General features: G+C 43.4%; 1 protein-coding gene across 1 annotated transcript in view; it reads left to right on the forward strand.

The window, feature by feature from the left end:
- Nucleotides 1-20,918, forward strand: part of ABCC4 (ATP binding cassette subfamily C member 4 (PEL blood group)) — a 247,657-nt gene that overhangs the window by 42,430 nt on the left and 184,309 nt on the right. Inside the window, exon 4 of the mRNA XM_072782615.1 lies at nucleotides 11,087-11,311. Within this exon, the coding sequence (XP_072638716.1) occupies nucleotides 11,087-11,311 (225 nt within the window). The remainder of the gene's footprint in view (nucleotides 1-11,086; nucleotides 11,312-20,918) is intronic.

Consider the following 20,918-nt stretch of genomic DNA (forward strand, 5'->3'; position numbering starts at 1 on the left):
TCATTGTCAGAATGGGCAGATACTTAAGTGGACCTCAGGGGGATTACTGTTTTTCTTCTAATGAATTAAAAGGCTGTGATATGGAAGGGTGGTGCTGAGAATTAAGTTTTATGCCGAGTGAGGATATTGTTGGTGCGCAGTAAATGTTGTAAATGCTAAGAGTGATCCTTGACCCAAAGAAGACTCTACAACCTCAAGGAATATGTGCCTCTGGTTTGGAGGAAGTAAATGTGGGTCAGAACCCAGAATAATATAGAACATTTTATAGATTCTTAGCAAATAATAGCTAATTTGACCAGGTGAAATCTGATAAATGTTTTCTTCAGAAGGCTTTATTGCCTTTCACCTTCCAGGGGAACAGAGCCCCAGGGCCCTGTCTGGGCTGGAGCTGGCCAGAGCTCTCAAGAGCACATGTTTCTCTGGGCTACCCCCTTTCCAGTAGGACATGTACTAAAGCCAAAACCCCCTCTGTGGAGGATCTCTGGCCTCATGAATTCCGGAGGATTCCTGTCCCACCCATTCTGGTTTCCTGTCCCTGGTTATTGGGGTGGATTGCTGGTTGGAAGGTGGGGCTTTGGTAGTATGACATTGCAGCTACTGTAGGGTGATGTGCAATGGAAACCCAAAGGCAGAAAGCCATGAGGTCAGTGACCTCCATTATCCTGATGGGCCTTAGTCAAGATCCTCCAGTAAGACAGTGTTATCCCGGGCACAGGGCCAGTGAGACTCTACCCGTTCTGGGCTGAGGCCTGCTGGAAGTATGCCACCTGGGTGGCTGTGCTCTCTGTGGTACTTGAAGATGGCCTTAGGGACATGCGTGGTCCTGTGAGTGTATGAGAGTCGTAGGGAGAGAAGTTGCAGTTGCTGTGAAAAGTGGTTTTTAGGTGGAGAAAGGTGGTGAGTGGGTTTTGTTGGGTGTGAGATGGGTAGGCGGGTTGATTTGTATGTGGGATGGGAGCTCTGGGGTAAAAGGCTGTTGTTTTGAAGGGCAGCCAGTACGTAAGTGATCCCTGCCCTGTATCACTGGAGAAAACCAGAGAGTCTGTCCACTAACAAGTGATAGATAGTGATAGTCCTGGGAGATAGAAGCTGGCCTCATTCAGGATGTTGGTTTCTGGGGAGCAGAGTACCTGGCAAAATGGGGGCTCATCCTCAGTAGTATTAGTATTTGTAGCAGCAGTGGTGGTAGGATCTCACGCTCAGTAGTAGCAGTGGCAGGGGTCGTGGTAGTAGTGGCACTGGTGGTTTCTCATTTTTTTTTTAAAGATTTTATTTATTCATGAGAGAGATGGGGCGATGTGGGGGGAGGCGGGGAGAGACACAGGCAGAGGCAGAAGCAGGCTCCATGGAGGGAGCCTGATAAGGGACTTGATCCCGGGTCGCCAGGATCAGGCCCTGGGCTGAAGGTGACGCTAAACCACTGAGCCACTAGGTTGCCCGGTTTCTCATTTTCAGTAGTGGTATTGCTAAGTACCAGCAGCAACAGTAGGTCTCATACTTGGTAGTAGCAATCATGCTATTACTAGTAGTATTACTACTACTGCTAACAGCAAGAGTAATACAGACTCATACTCAGTAGTATTGTTCCTAGCAGCAGCAGTACTGTTCCTAATATTACTGCTGCTGTTAGCAGTAGGGGCAGTAGAGCCTGATACTCAGTAGTATTACTAGCAGCAGAGCCTCATGCGCCGTAGTAACAGCAACAGTAGTAGTTCATGCTCAGTGGTAATAGTACTATTAGCAGTTTCAGCAGCAGCTTATACTTGGTGGTGGTGGCAGTGGCAGCAGCAATACTGGTAGTTATGTAGTAATAGTAGTAGTGTAATAATAACTACTTGAAAACTATCAGAAACTGCTGCAAGAACTTGACGTGTAATATTATTTTTATTCCTTTGGCCAAATCAGGTGTTGTGTGTTATTTTCATCGTCGTTTTAAGAAAGAGGCCCCATAGTGCCAGGTGGTTAGACAGTGTGCCAGGGGTCACACAAAGACACAAATCACAAAGGACAGAGTGGAGACTCAGTTGTGGCTCCTCCGACTTCCAAGGCTGATCATCTCCATGACGGCACATCCTGTATCAGGAGGGCTTTCCTTGAGAACTTTGACTTCAGGGTCTCAGACGCATGCAGGTTGAACCTGGCCTGGGACAAGTTATAAGTGTGCTAAGAACTCCTTGGACAGGAAGTCTGGTTGGGGACTGTGCATTTTGGTAGAGCTCAGATGACGATGTCCCTTGGCTGCTGGCAGTGATGAGGGTGTTGACAGCAGCAACAGCATGGCATATTTAGATTGACCAGGAGCCCTTGAGAAAGCCACCTTCTACTCTTTACCGTCCCCACACAAATGTGGTTGTGGCTTCCCTGGTGTCTGAGACCTTAAACATCCATCCACATTTGTAAGACCCCATTCTATTTTTTTTTTAAGATTTTATTTATTTATTCATGAGAGACACACACAGAGAGAGAGAGAGAGAGAGAGAGAGAGAGAGAGAGGCAGAGACACAGGCAGAGGGAGAAGCAGGCCCCATGCCGGGAACCCGACATGGGACTCGATCCCGGGACTCCAGGATCACACCCTGGGCCGAAGGCAGGCGCTAAACCGCTGAGCCACCCAGGGATCCCCCTCGTAAGACCCCATTCTAGATGAGCTCCTGGAGACTGACCAGCAGGAAGACTGCATGAAGGGGTGTCTCAGATGGGACTTGGATGATCTTGGCAGAGGCTGAGCTCTCTCTGTTGTTACTCAGCAGATGCCTCTGGCTCCCTGCTGAGAGCTGGTGTCTATGAATCTCCCAGGGGGTGTGGGAAAAGCTGAGGACCCTAGGTCAGTCACTGGTGTGGAGGTGCTTTCCCATATGCAGGGTGTGCAGCAGGCCTGAGAGCACGGTGACAGTCTGGGGTGGAATCAGACAGTACTGGTAGCAGACACATCTGGTGTAGATGATCAAGACACATCTGCTTGATCCTTCATGCTGTGACGAGGTCAGTAGCTTTGTGATTCCAGTACAAAATGAGACACAGTGGCCTAGATGAGCATGGTGACTAGCACACGTGGTGATCATTCTTCTTCGTGTCTTGAAGAGAACACAGGCGAGGGCTCATACTTAGTCCTGGTGCTGGGAAGCTCAGGCAGCCCATGATGTTAGAGCTCAACCACAAGTAAACCTTGAATTTTTTTCTGGCAGCAAGAGGCCTGAAATCCAACACAAATACCCTTGTTTTTCTAGACTTGCCTGTTGACACACTGCTGATTGAGAGACATTAGAAATGATTTTTCATGGTGGAGCTAGTAAGGATCTGTTAGAGTTCAAAATCACTTTCAGGTGCTGTTTTGGGTATTCAGTGATTAGTGAGAGAGTTACTGAGTTAGGTGGGATGAATTCTTCTTTAATGATTGATTTAATGAAGCAGCTTCCCATTTTGTGCTCTTCGTTTTCTGCTGCGTGTTGGGCTTTGTATTTTAGGTAGTGTAAGATCTAAATTCAGCCTTAGGATTTTGTAAAAAGCTTAAGGCTCTGTGGTTTCTAGGCAGTGCAGTGTTACCAACCAAAGCGTGGGCAGGGCCTTCCCCGGGCACTGCTGGCAGCTACCAGTGGGGAGAGGCAGAGTGATGCAGGCTAGGGTGAGGCTTTGGAGGTTGGATTTCAAAGAAGTGAAAATCTTAGTCCTGTGAGAATTGAAGAATGATTATAAGACTCGCAGAAACAAGAACACAGTGTTCTTGCAGGCCAACACTAACTCAAATTGAAACAGCCAGTGAGCTCCCGGAACGCTTGGCCCCCGTGTGTACTTCCATGGGGATGCGGTGGGGACCGAGCAAGTCTCCTCCTGCTCAGAGCCCTGAGGGTAGGGAGGAAGAGCATGGAGGCTCTTTATGGGGCAGACAGCAGCAGAGGCTACCTCCTCACAGCATCTGGGGCCTTATCTGGGGAGAGATGTTGTCTCGGCCTGCTGGTGTGTTAGTGGGGTGGCCTCATATTACCATGTGAATTCTCTTAGTCCCCCTGCCCTGAGAGGGGAGGGGTGATTGCGTGGTAGGTCTTCTACCTGTGACCTCGGAAATGGCCCCAGGTGGCTGCCAGCATTGGACAGTGACCTGGCCTTGGCCTGAGGTCACTTTTGCTGAGTTTTTCTCAGGTCTAGGGGCTATAGGGAGGCAAGTGTTTGTCTAAGTCTTCAGGCCAGAACTCAGCTGATAGGCAAGAAGTCAACAAAACCCTTTGAGCTTTCTCCCATGTAGTTTGTGCCTCGACTCAGGGCTGATTGTTGGAGGGCTGTCCCAGGCCTTTGCATTTATGTCCCAAGGCTGTTCCAGGCACCACTCACCTCTGCTTCACCCAGGGGCCTGAGGAGTGGCTGCTGGGAGCAGACAGGGCAGGCCACGAATAACCACCAAGACCCAGACAGGACGAAGGAGATGAGGAAGCTGACAGGAGACCTGCAGGAAAGACCCGCTGTGTACACCCTGCCTGTTCTTGGGTGTGGAGCTGTATCCACAGTGATGACCCCGAGTTACAAACAAGGTGATGCTTACTTACACCCTGCCTGTTCTTGGGTGTGGAGCCGTAGGTCAGTTGTATCCACAGTGATGACCCCGAGTTACAAACAAAGGTGATGCTTCTCATCCATTTTCTTTGAGATGGCAGGGAAGTGGGTGACTCATTTTTTAAAAATTGTATTCATTATAATGGTTATATTATAAAACAAAAATCTGTGGGTTGCCTGGGTAGCTCAGTCGGTTAAGCGTCTGCCTTCAGCTCAGGTCATGATCCCGGGGTCCTGGAATCGAGCCCCAAGTTGGGCTCCCTGCTCAGTGGGTAGTCTGCTTCTCCCTCTCCTGCTGCTGCTGCCCCTGCTTGTGCTTTTTCTCCCTCTCTTTGTCTAATACATAAAAAAAAAAAAAAAAAAAAAAACCTTAAAAAAAATCTGCTTAAAAGTGAAACCTAAGGAACCGTCTAGAAAAGTTGGCTTTTATGAGCAATTTTAAGATTTTTTGTTCTTTAAAAAAAAAAAAAAAAGAGAGGGTTCTTGTTCTACCTTTGTTGCTTGTAAGGGAGCAATGGGTTTTCCAGGCCCTATGTGAAAGTAGCCCCTGCTATTAAGAATGGAATAGGTCTCTTCCTAGGATTCCTGTATAATGAGAGTGATCTTAGTTTATACATATTTTGATGCTGGCTTTAGGACACCGAGCTGTTATATCTCATTTAGTTGTCTTTGGATCCCTCAGAGGTAGACAAGGCAGGTATTTCGATGGATAAGGACAGGGAAGCAGAGGAGGGCATAGGTCAGGTGACGTGTAGGTGACCCACCTGATTTCTGGAGCAAAACATTCTGATTGCTAAGCCAGTGCTCTTTGCATTCTATCCTGTCGTCTCCTTCTGCCAGGGCACCCACTGATGATGGTCAGAGAGCCAAGAGGAGGTGTTTTTTCTCTGACAACAGTTCTGTGCTCCTAGCAACTGCTTCATACACTTTTTTTTTTTTTAATATTTTATTTTTTTATCTCCCTCTTTGTACTAAGAAGATAAGCCTGGCCCTAAATCACAAGAGAATCTTGACAACTGAGAGAGAGTGAGAGCATGCGCGCGAGAGAGCGCACAAGCTGGGAGGAGAGGGGAGAAGTAGGCTCTCCAAGAGGAGAGAGCCCAATGTGGGGCTCTATCCCAGGACTCATGACCTGACCTGAAGGCAGACACTTAACTGACTGAACCACCTAGTTGCCCCTGCTTCATATACTTATATACACTGTTTTTCCCCCTTTGCCCCTGTAGCTTTTTAAGAACACTTCAAAAATACAGACATAGGATACGATGGAAGGGTTGCAGAATATACCATCCCAGAATATACCTCTTTGGGATACAGATTGTTTTGAGCTGATTGAAAAAAAATTTTTTTAAATTGGCTTCATGCCCAATATGGGGCTGAACTCACAAGCCTGAGACCAAGAGTCTCATGGTCTACCAGTTAAGCCAGCTGGGTTTTCCTGCGCTGAATATTTTTTTTAAGATTTTTTTTTTTTAATTTATTCATGAGAGACACAGAGAGAGAGGCAGAGACCTAGGCAGAGGGAGAAGCAGGCTCCCTGCAGAGACCCTGATGTGGGACTCCATCCCAGGACTCCAGGATCACACCCTGAGCCGAAGGCAGACACTCAACCACTGAACCACCCAGGCGTCCCCTGAGCTGAGTATTTTTGAGAAGCATCAGTCACAGAAGTTCTGTAGACACAATGGAAGTTACTCTTCTGTAAGGGACAGATATACAAAGAGGGAGATATCTTTACAAATGTAGGTTTCCTTTATAAAATTATCTTCCTCTTTGTGCCAAGGGTGGCTTTAAATCACAGGAAAATCTTATCAACAGAGAAGTCTTTTTAAGACGAATTGAAGATGACTTTAAGATGACTTATATCTGCACAAGAAGCCTTATCCTTGTTTGCCTTTTTTCCTGTTAAACTTCCTCCTTGCCCCCCACCTGCCTCCATCGAGGCTCTGGCCTCTCTAGGCGTTGAGCAGTTCTCCTGGTGCTCTCCTGTGTATATGGAGGTTTACTGGTGATAAACTTTTGTTTCTCTCCTGTTTATCTTTCTTTTATTAAGAGCATCTCAGCCAAGAGCTCAGAAGGGTCGAGGGAAATGGCCTTTTCCTCACCTGCAGATGACACTTGTATGTCACCCTAGGCCAGCTTCAGTGGCTATCCACTCATGAGAGGTCTTTTTTTTTTTTAAAATATTTTATTTATTTATTCATGAGACACACACACACACACACACACACACACACACACACACACAGAGGCAGAGACATAGACAGGGGAAGAAGCAGACTCTATGCAGTGAGCCCGACGTGGGACTTGGTCCCAGGACCCCAGGATCACGCCCTGGGCCAAAGGCAGGCACTAAACCGCTAAGCCACCCAGGTGTCCATCTCCTGTATAATCTAGTGCCATTATTTGCATCAATATTAACAGTGATATTAGGTATCATCAGTATCTAGTGCTCAAGTTATTTTTTCCCTTGCAGTTCATATCTGTATCCAAAATTAGGTGCGTTTGGTTCATAGAGGGTTTATGGGTTCCTTTCCATTCCCTCTCAACTGTAGTTTTATTTTTATGTTCACATTGAATACTTGAAACCAAGTTGTCTGTCCCATGGAGATTCTCACCGTCTGGATTTGGCCTAGTCCTTATTCCCTGTATCATTTAACATGTTCCTTTGGAAGCCTTACATTGGTGATTAGATTTAGAAGCTTGACATGACTCAGTATTTTTTTCTTCCCTCCTCCATGGCAGATGTACTTTGTAGGTCCAGTGGTGTGCCTCGCTTATTAGGGACATCCTGTCTGCTTGTCTTTCTTGTGTGGGTGACGTTAGGAGCACTATTCATGATTGTTGCTCAAGATCCATTAATTTACTAGATGGTTGTAAAATGTGGTGATTCTGATTCTTCTGTGTTCATTCATTGCTTTTCCTCTGTTGACCTTAAAAATAAAAACTGCCAGGTATTTTAAAACATGGATTTTTTCAGGAATGGGAGACAGTTGCCATCTGGAACAAGCCCATTCTGACCAAACTGGAGGCAAGTCTGCCAAACACTTTTATAGGGGGAAAGCAGGAAGTTGGGAGGGGCTGTTCTAAACAGGCTCACTTTTTTGCTGTTATGTTTCACTTGATCATTTTTTTCTTGTTTGATGGCTTATTTCTATTTTCCATGCTTTTTTTTCTCATGGATCCGGGATGGTGGAGTTGGGCAAGAAATGTTTCAGGTACATGGGGTAGATGCAAGTTTTGGCATCTAGCCATGTAATTAAGTTACCTTAGGAAGCAAGAGGTAGGGCCTAAAGGTCAGGTCCTTTTGGGAAGCTGAGTTCCAAATACTCTGTTGAAGTACCTGCTTCAAAGATTGAACTCCGGTAGAGCCTTGACTTAGGGAGGGTTGTGGTATCATATTGGGATCTTCTAAAAAATCCCTTATGATTTCATAATCCAGAAGCATTCCCATGAAGGAATAATAAAGATTGTATTCTCAGTTGGTTTGTGGGAAGAATCTTCACCTGCCTATGCAGAGATGCCTATGCATCTCTCAAAAGATGGGAGTGTTTGGGGATCCTTGGGTGGCTCAGCGGTTTAGTGCCTGCCTTCAGCCCAGGGCCTAGTCCTGGGGTCCTGGGATCAAGTCCCACATTGGCCTCCCTGCCTGGAGCCTGCTTCTCCCTCTGCCTGTGTCTCTGCCTCTCTCTCTGTGTCTCTCATGAATAAATAAATAAAATCTTAAAAAAGAGAAAGATGGGAGTGTTTGCTCAAGCAAGTTTTTTTTTTAATTTTTTTTATTTTTAATTTATTTTATTTTATTTTATTTTATTTTATTTTATTTATTTTATTTTATTTTAATTTAATTTAATTTAATTTTATTTATTTATTTATTTATTTATTTTTTTATCAAGCAAGTTTTGACCTTGCTCCTTGCTCTCCAGAAACTTTTAATTATGGTTAGTTTCAGATTTAATAATACATATTTTCCCAGTTTTATTTCTTAGTATTTGGGGGTTGAGGATGCAGAATGGACAGGTGAGTGGGAAGGTAGGGGCTAAGAGCTGGCATTACTCATTTGTGAGCCTGTTTGTTTGATGGATTATAAAGTGCTGTCAGAAAAATCCAGGTGCTTAGGTGGTAGTGTCCCTCCGTTAGGTTGTGTTCTTTCTCACTGTGTTTGCTCCATCTATGCATTTTCTCTCTGATGGGTAAGTCTGATTATATTTTCCGGTAGCAACGCTCATTTTAGGCTCAAATGGAGAGCTGAGGAACAGTCAACAAACACCTGAGTCCCAGACCGGATCCTAAGTGTGATGCAAGTTTGAGATGGCAGGTGTTATCTCTGGTCTCCTGATGGATAGCCCCAGGTTGGCGAGCTGCTGACTTGGGCTGGGACTGCCCACGTGTACAGTGTGATGTTCTTGCTTCACTCTGTAAGCCTCCAGATTTTCATCTCGGTATTCCCATACACGGTCTGTTTTATGGCCCGCTGTATTTGGGTTGCTTTCATAAACTCTTGGGACGAGTGATTGGGCATGCTGATCAGACAACAGTGAGCCTTTGTGTTCTTGAGATCTGATCATCTTACTTCTACAGTGAGCATCATTTCCTTGTAGGAGAAAAAGTGCCCTGACCTCCTGAGCGGTGAGGCTGACGGGGACATCTGTGAAACGGGTGTGTGCAGGAGTGTGCAGTGTTGGGGGTTTCATGTCATACCTCTCTGAGGGATGGCAACATCTTTCTATAAAATATCCAGAAGGGGCACAGTTGGTTTAGAAGAAAATGCATTTTAGTTGTGTTTCAGGTTTGGTTTTTTTGGGTTCCCTTGGTGCCTCCCTCCCTTTTAAAACTTTATTCATGAGAGACACAGAGAGGCAGAGACACAGGCAGTGGGAGAAGCAGGGTCCTTGGAGTTAGCGTGATGTGGAACTTGATGCTAGCATTCTGGGATCACGCCCTGAGCCGAAGGTCCTCAACCACTGAGCCACCCAGGCATCTCTCCCTTGCCCTTTTGTGTTATGGATTCTTCACTTGGGAGAGACAGAACAGAGGTATCAGAGCCAATCTGTTGGTTGTTTGCCATATCTGTGTTAATAAGGAGAGATTACCCAAGAGGAAATGTTTGTTTCAAAGTCAAGTTCTTGGAAGATCTCCAAACTTTTGACATTAGATGAAGTGATGCAGAGGGCCTGTGTGTTTGCTTTTGGTGACATGGATTTGCATGGACTGTTTGGTATTCCTTGATGCCAGAGGAAGGTGCCTTACAAGGGTAGAAGTAATTTGTGGAGTAGAGTGGCCATCTGGCAGGGAGGGGTAAGCTTTGCCAATTCTTTGCCATTAGTTTTAGGGTAAAAAATTTCTTTCCCTAAGTCTTATTCAAGAGGTAAGCCCCAGTGCTTCCTAACACATTGGTGTAGGACTTCAATTTTTTTGCTTTGGGATATAGATGATTGTTAAAATTCTTCAAAACCGATGCCTGTAATAATACAGCTGATGGTGAACCATTGATGGCATTATTTTTAGCTTGCCTTCTGTTGTGTTAAATTTTTGACTCTAAGACCTAGTACTCAGCTTCTACGGGTAGAGACATACGAAGGCAACACTACCACTGAGAGCCTGGGAACCTCTTGAACCTGGTCCTTTTCCTTTTTTTTTTTTTTTTTTTTTTTTATTTATGATAGGCACACAGTGAGAGAGAGAGAGAGAGGCAGAGACACAGGCAGAGGGAGAAGCAGGCTCCATGCACCGGGAGCCCGACGTGGGATTCGATCCCGGGTCTCCAGGATCACGCCCTGGGCCAAAGGCAGGCGCTAAACCGCTGCGCCACCCAGGGATCCCTTTTTTTTTTTTTTTTTTTTTTTTTTTTATTTATGATAGGCACACAGTGAGAGAGAGAGAGAGAGGCAGAGACACAGGCAGAGGGAGATGGTCCTTTTCCTTTAAGAGAATTTGGAGACAGCACTTCATTCTTCTGATCTGCTGATATGTGATGTGGAGTTTTGGGTTGGGCAAAAGTGGTGGGTTCTTTATTTGATCTGTGTCTGTGCAATCTCAGTTTACCAAGGCTGTTTTAATGCAGAAGGGAGTTGCAAGAGCTTGCTTCTCATAAGCAAATCATTCTTGACTTGGCTTTGTGCTGGGACATTGACAGTGTAGATGAAATGGGTAGGCTGTGAGCTGGGGCTGCCCACCTGTAAGCACATGCTTTACCTGTCTTTTGCCACTTCTTTTCCTTATTCATCTTAGGCCAAGACTTCTCTGATACTTGCCAAATGTATTCTAAACACAGGCTATAATATTTGTTGAGCATCCACAGTGTACCCAAGCACAATGTACTAAAACTTTATTGCTTTTGCACTTAGAATTTTGGCTTACGGTTAAACTATTATCTCTTATTGTACATAAGAGAGTAGTTCTGTTTTTCTTTGAGATTAGTGGTGAACATAGCACTTTGTTAAAATGCCTTTTTAACACACTAGTAATAAAAACAAAGCTGTGTTAAGAAAAACTGGTATGACCTGTATTTCTAATTACAGCTTTTCTCTCTTCTCTTTAGGAAGGGACCAGAGTAATCCAGCCCATATTTTTGGGGAAAATTATTAAGTATTTTGAAAACCAGGACCCTAATGATTCTGTGGCTCTGCACGAAGCCTACGGCTATGCCACGGTGCTGACCGCCTGCACACTTGTTCTCGCCATACTGCACCACTTATACTTTTATCATGTTCAGTGTGCTGGCATGAGGTTAAGAGTTGCCATGTGCCATATGATTTATCGGAAGGTAAGTGTCATTTAGTATCAGCATGTATATCTCCCCAGAAGCAGCTGAAACATTTTGGAAAAGTTCATGAATTAAACATTTTGTAAATAGAATCTTAACTTTTGTTTATTTAATTTTTTAAGGGCAGGGGTGGGAGGGACAGAGGGAGAGGGAGAATCCATGCCCAGCGTGGAGCCCAACCCAGGGTTGGTCTCATGACCGGGAGATCATGGCCTAAGCCATAATCAGGAGTCTGACATATAACCATCTGAGCCATCCAGGTGTTCCTAGAATCATTTAAACCTTACCAGAGAAGCTTATTTTATATCGGGTGAATTAATTTTTTTTCCTTTAAGTGAACTTTACCGATACACAATGAAAGTTTTCTATGAGATCAGGTCCAGGCTGCCTTTGATCGCATTTAGGCACAGGCTTTTCAAAGTATTCTATTGGTAATGGAATCTAATTAAAAAGTAAGTATTAAATTGATCTAGGTGTATCAAATTTCCAGAGTTTTCATGCATGAATCTCATAGTTGTATGTGTGGAAATTGTGTTGTTGTTCATTAAAACTTTCATGTACATCAAAATTGTATTTTATAAGTGACCTTCTGTGAAATTGGGTGTATAACGTTGAATCTAAAAGATTGTATTTGAGAAAAGGGAAAATTGTACTATTTAAATGAACTACTTAACTATGTTTAATATAATTGTTAAGGAAAAATATAGAGTCCATTGCAAACATATTCACCAGTTCTGTAGTTACTTTTTTTTTTTTTTTTTTTAAGATTTTATTTATTGGGACACCGGGGCAGCTCAGCAGTTAAGCATCTGCCTTCGGCTCAGGGAGTGATCCCGGAGTCCTGGGATCTGGGATTGAGTCCCACATCAGGCTGCCTACAAGGAGTCTGCTTCTCCCTCTGCCTGTGTCTCTGCCTCTCTTTCTGTGTCTCGAATGAATGAATGAATGAATGAATGAATAAATAAATAAATAAAATAAAAAGGGTTTATTTATTTATTAGAGAGAGCTCATGCTTGAACATGCTTGAGGGAGGGTAGTGGCAGAGGGAGAGGGAGAGCAGGGAGCCCAATGTGGGGCTCCATCCCAGGACCCTGAGACCATGACTGGAGCTTGGAGTGGAAGATGGTTGCTTAATCCACTGAACCAGCCAGGTGCCCTTGTGTTTTTTTTTTTTTTTTTTTTTTTTTACTAGTATTAAAGAAAATAGTTGATGTTTGGGATGAAACTTCAAATGTTACATTGTTTTTAGTAAGTTTGGAGATTACCTATGTTCTACTTTATATTGCTTTCCCTTCAGGTTACTATTTTACTTACGATTATCTTCTTTAGTGTGCATTATAGTAGTTTTAAGGACAAGACCCAGTTTGATGTGTTCAGTGTTTTTGTATTGAGAAATGCCATAAAATTTTCCCATAGTTTACGCTGGTCTTATGTGTTAGGAAGGTAGTGAGGATTTCAGGTGTCTTGACCAGGGACTTTCCACAGACATACCAGTGAGAACAGCTGAAGGGCTCTTGTACAAACTCGATCCTGGATATCTCTTTGCTTTGGGCTGTTTGGTTTAAGAACAAAAAAACACTTCGTTTTAACTGTATTGTATACTTGAAATTTGCTAAGAGAGTTCTATCATAAGTGTTTCCACCATACACTCAAAAGGATAACATGTAAAGTGATGGATATGTTAATCAGCTTGACTGTAGTACTCCTTTTCCAATGTATATCTATATCAAAATTTGATGTTGTACACCTTAAATATATATATATATATTTCAAGTTTATTTATTTATTTTTAGTGATCTTTACACCCAGTATGGACTCAAGTTTATGACACCGAGATCAAGAGTCACATGCTTTTCTAACTGAGCCAGCCAGGGGCCCCAATAGATGCAATTTTTTTTTTTTTAAATTTTTTATTTATTTATGATAGTTACAGAGAGAGAGAGAGAGGCAGAGACACAGGCAGAGGGAGAAGCAGGCTCCATGCACCGGGAGCCCGATGTGGGATTCGATCCCGGGTCTCCAGGATCACGCCCTGGGCCAAAGGCAGGCGCCAAACCGCTGCGCCACCAGGGATCCCTAGATGCAATTTTTATTAAAAAAAAAAAAAAAATCCGTATGGAAAGTTAAAACCAAACAATTTAAGTGTAAAATAATTGCTTCTTTTACCTAGTTGCTACATGTCTGGAGCTTCTGTTTCTTGTGAATACTTTTCTTGGAAAAATGCAAGATGTCTTCTCCACATCTTACTCTGAGCAGAGCCTTAGTAATATTGGAATTGTGTGACTCTCGAGGGTTTCTCTGTCTGTGTAGGCTGTGATGGGTACCTTCAGTTCCTCTATTGTGATGTGGAAATGGTAGCACTGCCTATATGCTCCAGTGAAGGCGCCTTCCTTGGTGTGCTCCTCCTCCTGTTTGTTATTCTATTGTAGTCTCTTATACTACTAAGGAGCATAGTCAGATTTCTTTATGAATTAGCTAGATCATGCTTAGCTTTCATAAATAAATAGGAAATTTTGCTAGGACTCTACTGTGAAAAGGTTAAACATGGGAGCCAGGTTTGAGGTGATGGTTCAGTCCAAGAAAGCTCTTTGCTGCCCTGGGTGAGTTAGTTCACCTGTTTTTCTTCCTCTAACCCACTGAGGCTTTTGGGAAATCTGATCTGATCTGACGTATCAGCTTACCTGAATGTAAACATCTCCCAAAGGTGTTAATTTGCTAGCTTGATTAGCCTCAAAGAATTGTCCCCTTATAAATAATTGTTTGGGTTAAACCATGGGCGGAACCTGAAATTGCAGAAATGTGGGAAAGACAGATTTCCTCAGGCATTTTCTTGTGTCTAGAATCTTGCTAGGTAAAGAAATAGGACACTTTTTCATCACAGGTGGGCTGATTCCTTCAGGCAGAAGCTGGCACCACAAAGTTCTGAGAGGCCTCTCTGAACATTTGTGCCTTATACTCAGGCACTACCTCCTAATCCCTGGTTCTGGGAGGTTGTGTGTCCTCACTGGAAGAAGCTGCTAAATTCCTAGTTGGGATCTGTAATATTCAAGGATATCATGGGATGTACCCTATATAAAAATGACTTGTCATTTGTTTACCTTAGCACAGCATTGGTAAAACTACACCTGGCTTTTGAGCTTTGTTTTTTGTTTTTTATTTTTTTTAAGATTTTGTTTATTTATTTATTTATTTATTATTTATTTATTTTATTTATTTATTCAGAGAGAGCGAGAGAGAGAGGCAGAGACACAGGCAGAGGGAGAAGCAGGCTCCATGCAGGGAGCCTGACGTGGGACTCGATCCTGGGTCCCCAGGATCACACCCTGGGCTGCAGGCAGCGCTAAACCGCTGCGCCACTGGGGCTGCCCTGTTTTTATTTTTAAAGATTTTATTTATTTGTTCATGAGACAGACAGACAGACAGACACACACACACACACACAGAGGCAGAGACATAGGCAGAGGGAGAAGCAGACTCCTTGTGGGGAGCCCGATGTGGGACTCGATCCCAGGATCCTGGGATCATGATCTGACCCAAAGGCAGACACTGAACTGCTGAGCCACCCAGGGGTCCCTGTAACTCCTTTTTAAAGTTGAATACTATTCCACTGTATGGATGGTACCATGTTTTGTTTACCCATTCACCTGTCAGTGGGCGTTGGGCGATTTGTCTCCAGTTTTTGGCAATTGTGAATAATGTTGCTGTGAACAACATGTGGGTGCACAAATACCTCTTCAGGTTCTTACAGTTCTTTTGGGTACATTTGCAAAAGTGGAATTGCTGGATAATGAGATATATTTTTGAGGAACTGCCATACTCTCTTTCACAGTGGCTGCATCATTTTACATTCCCACTTGATCATTTCTCTGTTAAATTTGAGTACTAAATGAAGAAGAGTTTTTATGAACTATAACGTTTTGTTTGGATTGGTGGTTCTGGTTGGTGGTCTGTTGAAACAACCCATGGTGATCTATTTAAGTTCCTCAAATCTCTAGGACTTCAAATTTTTTTTTTTTAACCAAATTAAGGGATTTTGCAATAACACAGGCTGCCTTTTTGTAAAGTCAACAGACTGGCATGAAGAACACAGATTCCTCACTGTAGTGATGTTTTGAACATTATACTTACTTTATTTTTTAAAAAAGATTTTATTTATTATGAGAGACACAGAGAGAGGCAGAGGTATAGACAGAGGGAGAATCAGGCTTCCCCCAGGGGATCCTGACGTGGGACTCAATCCTGGGTCTCCAGGACCACGCCTTGAGCTGAAGGCAGGCACTCAATCACTGAGCCACCCAGGCATCCCAGTACTTGCTCATTTTAGAATGTCACTGCCAGTCATGGGTCATAGTCTCAGGATGGGTTGCTTTCACCTCTACAGTGGGACCAGTGGCTAATTTCTTGCTTTGTTCTTGTCCAGGACACAGAAAAAGCAGGAAATGCCCTGCTTCAAATCTCATTGGTTACTTTCCCAGCTCAGAGCACACGATGTTAGGGCCATTTGGGGGGAAGATGATAGCTTCAGGTATGACGAGCCCAGATTGAAGACAGAGGATGATCCCCAGCCCCATCCTAGTAAAATGGATCTCAACTTTGCCAACCTGACCTGGCTTCAGGCTTGAGTGGAAGCGAGCCTGAATGTTAGAGGACTGTAGTACTAGAGCACACAGGATGGCATTCTCAGTAATGAGGATGGTTTTATCCTGTGATACAGATTTTCTTGTATTAAATAACACATATGGCACAGAGCTGTTTCCTTAAGATTTCAAGCTTGACTAGCCCTGGGTTTCCTGACGAAGTCTCCTGTTTGAGGAACTGTGGTAGTTCTTATTTTGGACCTTAATGATTGCTTTGCTCTGAATTCCAGGTAAAGTCAGAACTGTCAGCTTTTGAGTTCATGGTTGCTGTTCTCTGCTTCTGGTTCGTTGGTACAGACAGACTTCTTTGCAGAATTGGGTCATTTGGACCATACATTTTATTTTGGCTAAAATCTCATCTTAATTGTTTGGATAGAGAGAGTACTTGTTTTCTTTGAACTTCTCCCCCCTCCCCCCACCCTTTCTTTCATGATGATAGAAGTGTTTTCTTTTTTATTAATTCAAACTCAATTAGTCAACATACAGTACATCAGTAGTTTCAGATTTAGTATTCAGTAGTTCATCACTTGTGTATACAACCCAGTGCTCATCACATAATGTGCCCACCTTAATGCCCCTGACCCAGTTACCCCATCCCTTCACCCACCTCCCCTGCAGCAACCCTCAGCTTGTTTCCCAGAGTTAACAGTCTCTCATGGTGTCTCCCTTTCTGATGACTTCCCATTGGGTTTTTCCTCTCTTTCCCTATGATTCTCTGTGCTGTTTCTTAAATTCCATATATGAGTGAAACCATATGATAATTGTCTCTGATTGGCTTGTTTTGCTCAGCATAATAGTACCCTCCAGTTCCATCCATGTCTTTTTTTTTTTTTTTTTTAAGATTTTATTTATTTATTCATGAGAGACACAGGGAGGGAGGGAGGGAGGGAAGGAAGGAGGGAGAGGGAGAGAGAGAGGCAGGTGCAGAAACACAGGCAGAGGGAGAAGCAGGCTCCATGCAGGGAGCCTGACATGGGACTCGATCCCAGGTCTCCAGGATCACCACACCCTGGACTGAAGGTAGCGCTAAACCGCTGAGCCACCCGGGCTGCCCAGTTCTATCCATGTCTATATGTAAATGGTAGGCCATCATCATTTCTGATGGCTGAGTAATATTCTATTGTATATATATACCATATCTTCTTTATCCATTCATCTGTTGATGGACATCTCTGTGCTTTTCCATAGTTTGGCTATTGTGGGCATTGCTGCTATAAACACTGGTGTGCAGGTGCTCCTTTAGATCACCATATTTGTATCTTTGGGGTAAATACCTAGTAGTGCAATTGCTGAGTCATAGGTAGTTCTTTTTAACTTTTTGAGGAACCTCCAAAAGGTTTATCAGAGTGACTGCACCAGCTTTCATTTCCACCAACAGTGTTAAAGGGTTCCCCTTTCTCTGCATCTTCACCAACATTTGTTGTTTCCTGTCTTGTTAATTCTAGTCATTCTGACTGGTGTGACAGATGAAAAAAATGCTCCACATCACGTGGGTTCAGGGAAATACAAATCTTTGAACTTCTAAGATGAGTGGACTCACTGCAAACATCCTAGTTTCTTTGTATCATTTATTGTCTATCTGTCTTGCAAGAATTTATATATAATAAATCCTCATTGTTCATAGATTGCAGATTTGCCTACTTGCTAAAGTTTATGTATGACCCCAAAATCAATACGTGAAACTCCTTCGCATCATTTGTCGGCATGCACATAGTCATTAAAATTTTGAGTCACCTTATGTACATATTCTCAGCTGGGGTCAAGCAAGGTGACACACTGCCTTCTGGTTTCAACTGCCATACTGTAAACAAGTGTTCTTTTCACGGGCTATTCATATTTTAGTGCCTGTTTTCTGTACTTTTGTGCTTTTTTTTGGTGATTTTACTGTTATAAATGGCCCCACACAGAATGCTAAAATGCTGTTTAGTGTTCCTGAGTACAGGAAGGCTGTGATGTGCCTTCTGGAGTAAATATGGTACATATTATGTAGAAAATGCCTGTGTTAGGTAAGCTGGGTTCAGATAGGAGTTACTTACTGTGCTTTTGGTGTGAGTCAAATATTAATGAGTCAGCAATGGATACTATATACAGTGTCTTTAAACAGAAACACCTGAAGTTATATGTATATTGATCAGTTGATAAAAATGTTATTAAAGGCTGGCATGAAACCTATTTTCCCTAGGAGCAATTAGAATTCACTAATTCATGATCACAGTGACTTTACCTCAAATACGGAGAATCTACTACTAATATTTATGTAGTGCATCTCAGGGAGATGTAGGGAAATGTTTTTACTTACTTTGGTGTTTTTTTTTTAATTAGGTGATGTAGTTGCATTTTTAGAATTCTGCATTGTGGAGAAAAAGGCATGCTTTTTGTATCTATATCATTTAGATCTCACAGTTTTTCTGAGTGGACCCTTCTCCTTCCTATCTTTTAAGAGTCTCTTCTCTTGGCCATTCTACTGCTTTCTAGATCTGTCTCCTCCTTGGCTGTATTTTAAGATTGGCAGTCAGGACATCAGGTAGGTGTTCTTTATTACAGACTCTGAGAAGGAAGTAGAAGGGGCCTGTGCAGGGTGCACAGCTAGCTTGCTAACTTCTCCTGAGTAAAGACTGCAGCTCTTTGTAGAAACAGCTGGAGTTTTAAAAAAAATTCTGGAGAATATTGACTGTGAGAAGGGACAGGTCCACCAGACCCCCCTCTACCTCCTCTGAATGGACTCCCTAGACTGTGGAAAGGCAGTTGATAAAAAGTTTGTTAGCCTCTCAGCCATATGCTGTGAAGTCCATAGTTCTTGGACAGAACTTTATTTTTATTCAAAGCTACTTTTGTGTCAGTGTAGACACTCTGCATTGCTTAATGTGTAGGCTGGACAATAATGAATTCCAGATATTCAGTGATTCTGAGATCAAGATTTGCCTGCTCTACCAACCAAACCAGCCAGGCTCCCCTAAAATCTTTCTTTTAAATATATTTTTCCTTCCGTTTTTCTTTTACTTACGATATCAACTTGAGTTGGACCTGTGCATTTTGGGAAAAGTTAATCTGTAGAGGCAATTTGTCAGTGTTCTAGTTTGCTAGGGAAGAGGTAAGAAGAGCCATCAGGTACAAGTTTAGTTTTCTGTTGTTAGAGGAGTTTGAACCCACAAAGCAAGTTACAGAAGGAGAGGTTTGTTTGGTTTAGATCTCTTTCATTATTTTTTTAAAAACATTTTTATTATTTGAGAGAGAAAGCGAGAAACAGAGCATGAGTGGAGGGGGAGGGGCAGAGGGAGAAGCAAATTGCCTTCTGAGCAGGGAGCCACATTCCGGGCTCTATCCTAGGACTCTGGAATCATGAACTGAGCTGAAGTCAGATGCCGAACTGACTCAGCCACTTAGGTGCCCTGGTTTATCTTCACGTAAAGGGGAAATTCCTGGTCTGGGGAGTTAGGAGTATCTAGAATGGATTCTGCGCTCAAGTACTTTATAGGGGGTGGGGGTGGGTTAGTGCAAACTGGAAGGGAATGCTATAGCTCAGTGGTTCCCAGACTGTGGTGCACAGTGGATGTATGTGGGGAATTTTTTTGAAACAACACTGAGGATGGATCCCTCTCCCCAGGCATTCTTTTTTTTAAAAAAATGAATGAATGAATGAATGAATGAATGAATTTATTTATTTATTTATTTATTTATTTATTTACGAGAGAGGCAGGGGCAGGCAGGCAGGCTAAGGGAGAAGCAGGGTCCCTGCAGGGATCCTGATGCAGGACTCCATCCCAGGACCCTGGGATCATGACCTGAGCTGAAGGCAGGTCAACCACTGAGCCACCCAGGCATCCCTCTGGGCATTGTGATAATAGATATTGGGGTGGAGTCATTTTAAAAGATGCCAAGTGATACTGTTAGGTCATCAAATACATATTCAGTTTTTACGTTATGTCTTATAACTAAAAGCTTCCAGTACAGAGGGGTAGCTTATGGGTCATAAGTTCAGCCTTGCTTGGTAGTCAATATCCCTTTCAAAATTGCAGCTCAAGCATGCTGGTGTTTATCAGGCTTCGGTGTCTTAGAATCTGTACTGGGAATCCCATACACAGAATAGTCAAGTGTTGACTCAGGTGCCCGAGTACTTTGTAGAAGATGCTGCGGTGGCCTGGATAGGGTAGGGATTGTGAGCATGGGCTCTGATAGCATTCAGATTTGAGATCCAATCCCGGTTTTGAAATGTGCTAAAGAGCAATATTTTAGGGAAGTGAATTCATTTCTTAAGGTCTCAGTTATGTGATCTTTAATGTTTTAATTAGTTAATCGGAGCCTGTGGCAGGGAGACACACACGCGCGCGCGCGCACACACACACACAGACAGACTCAAGCCGACCCCCCACCGAGCGCAGGGCTGGCGGTGAGACTCCATATCCTGACCCTGAGACCATGACCTGAGCTGAAATTAAGAGTCGAACGCCTGACCGACTGAGCCACCCAGGGGCCCCTCAGTTTCCTGATTTTTAAAATGGTAATAAAGAATATTTGCTTCACATGAGGTTGTTTGTTGAGCACTGGATAAAATAAGTCATGTAATGTACATGGTACAGAGGACATTTATGAAATTTAATTGGGGTGGGGTGCCTGGGTGCTTCAGTCAGTTATGTGTTGTATAGTTTTTTTTTTTTTTTAATTTTATTTATTCATAAGAGATACAGAGAGGGGCAGAGAGATAGAGAAGCAGGTTCCCTGCGGGGAGCCGGATGTGGGACTCGATCCCAGCAGAGTCTCAGGATCATGCCCTGAGCTGAAGGCAGAGGCTCATCCACTGAGCCACACAGGTGCCCCATGTCTTGCTTAGGTCTTGGTCCCAAAGCCCTTCTACCCGGGGAGCCTGTTTCTCCCTCTCCCTCTGCCTGCTTCTCCCCCTGCTTGTGCACTCTGTCTCTCTCAAATAAATAATATCTTTACAAAAAAAACTTTAGAAGAGGAGGTTGTAAACC

The sequence above is a fragment of the Canis lupus genome, chromosome 17 (genome assembly GCF_048164855.1).
Source record: "Canis lupus baileyi chromosome 17, mCanLup2.hap1, whole genome shotgun sequence".
NCBI lineage: Eukaryota > Metazoa > Chordata > Mammalia > Carnivora > Canidae > Canis > Canis lupus.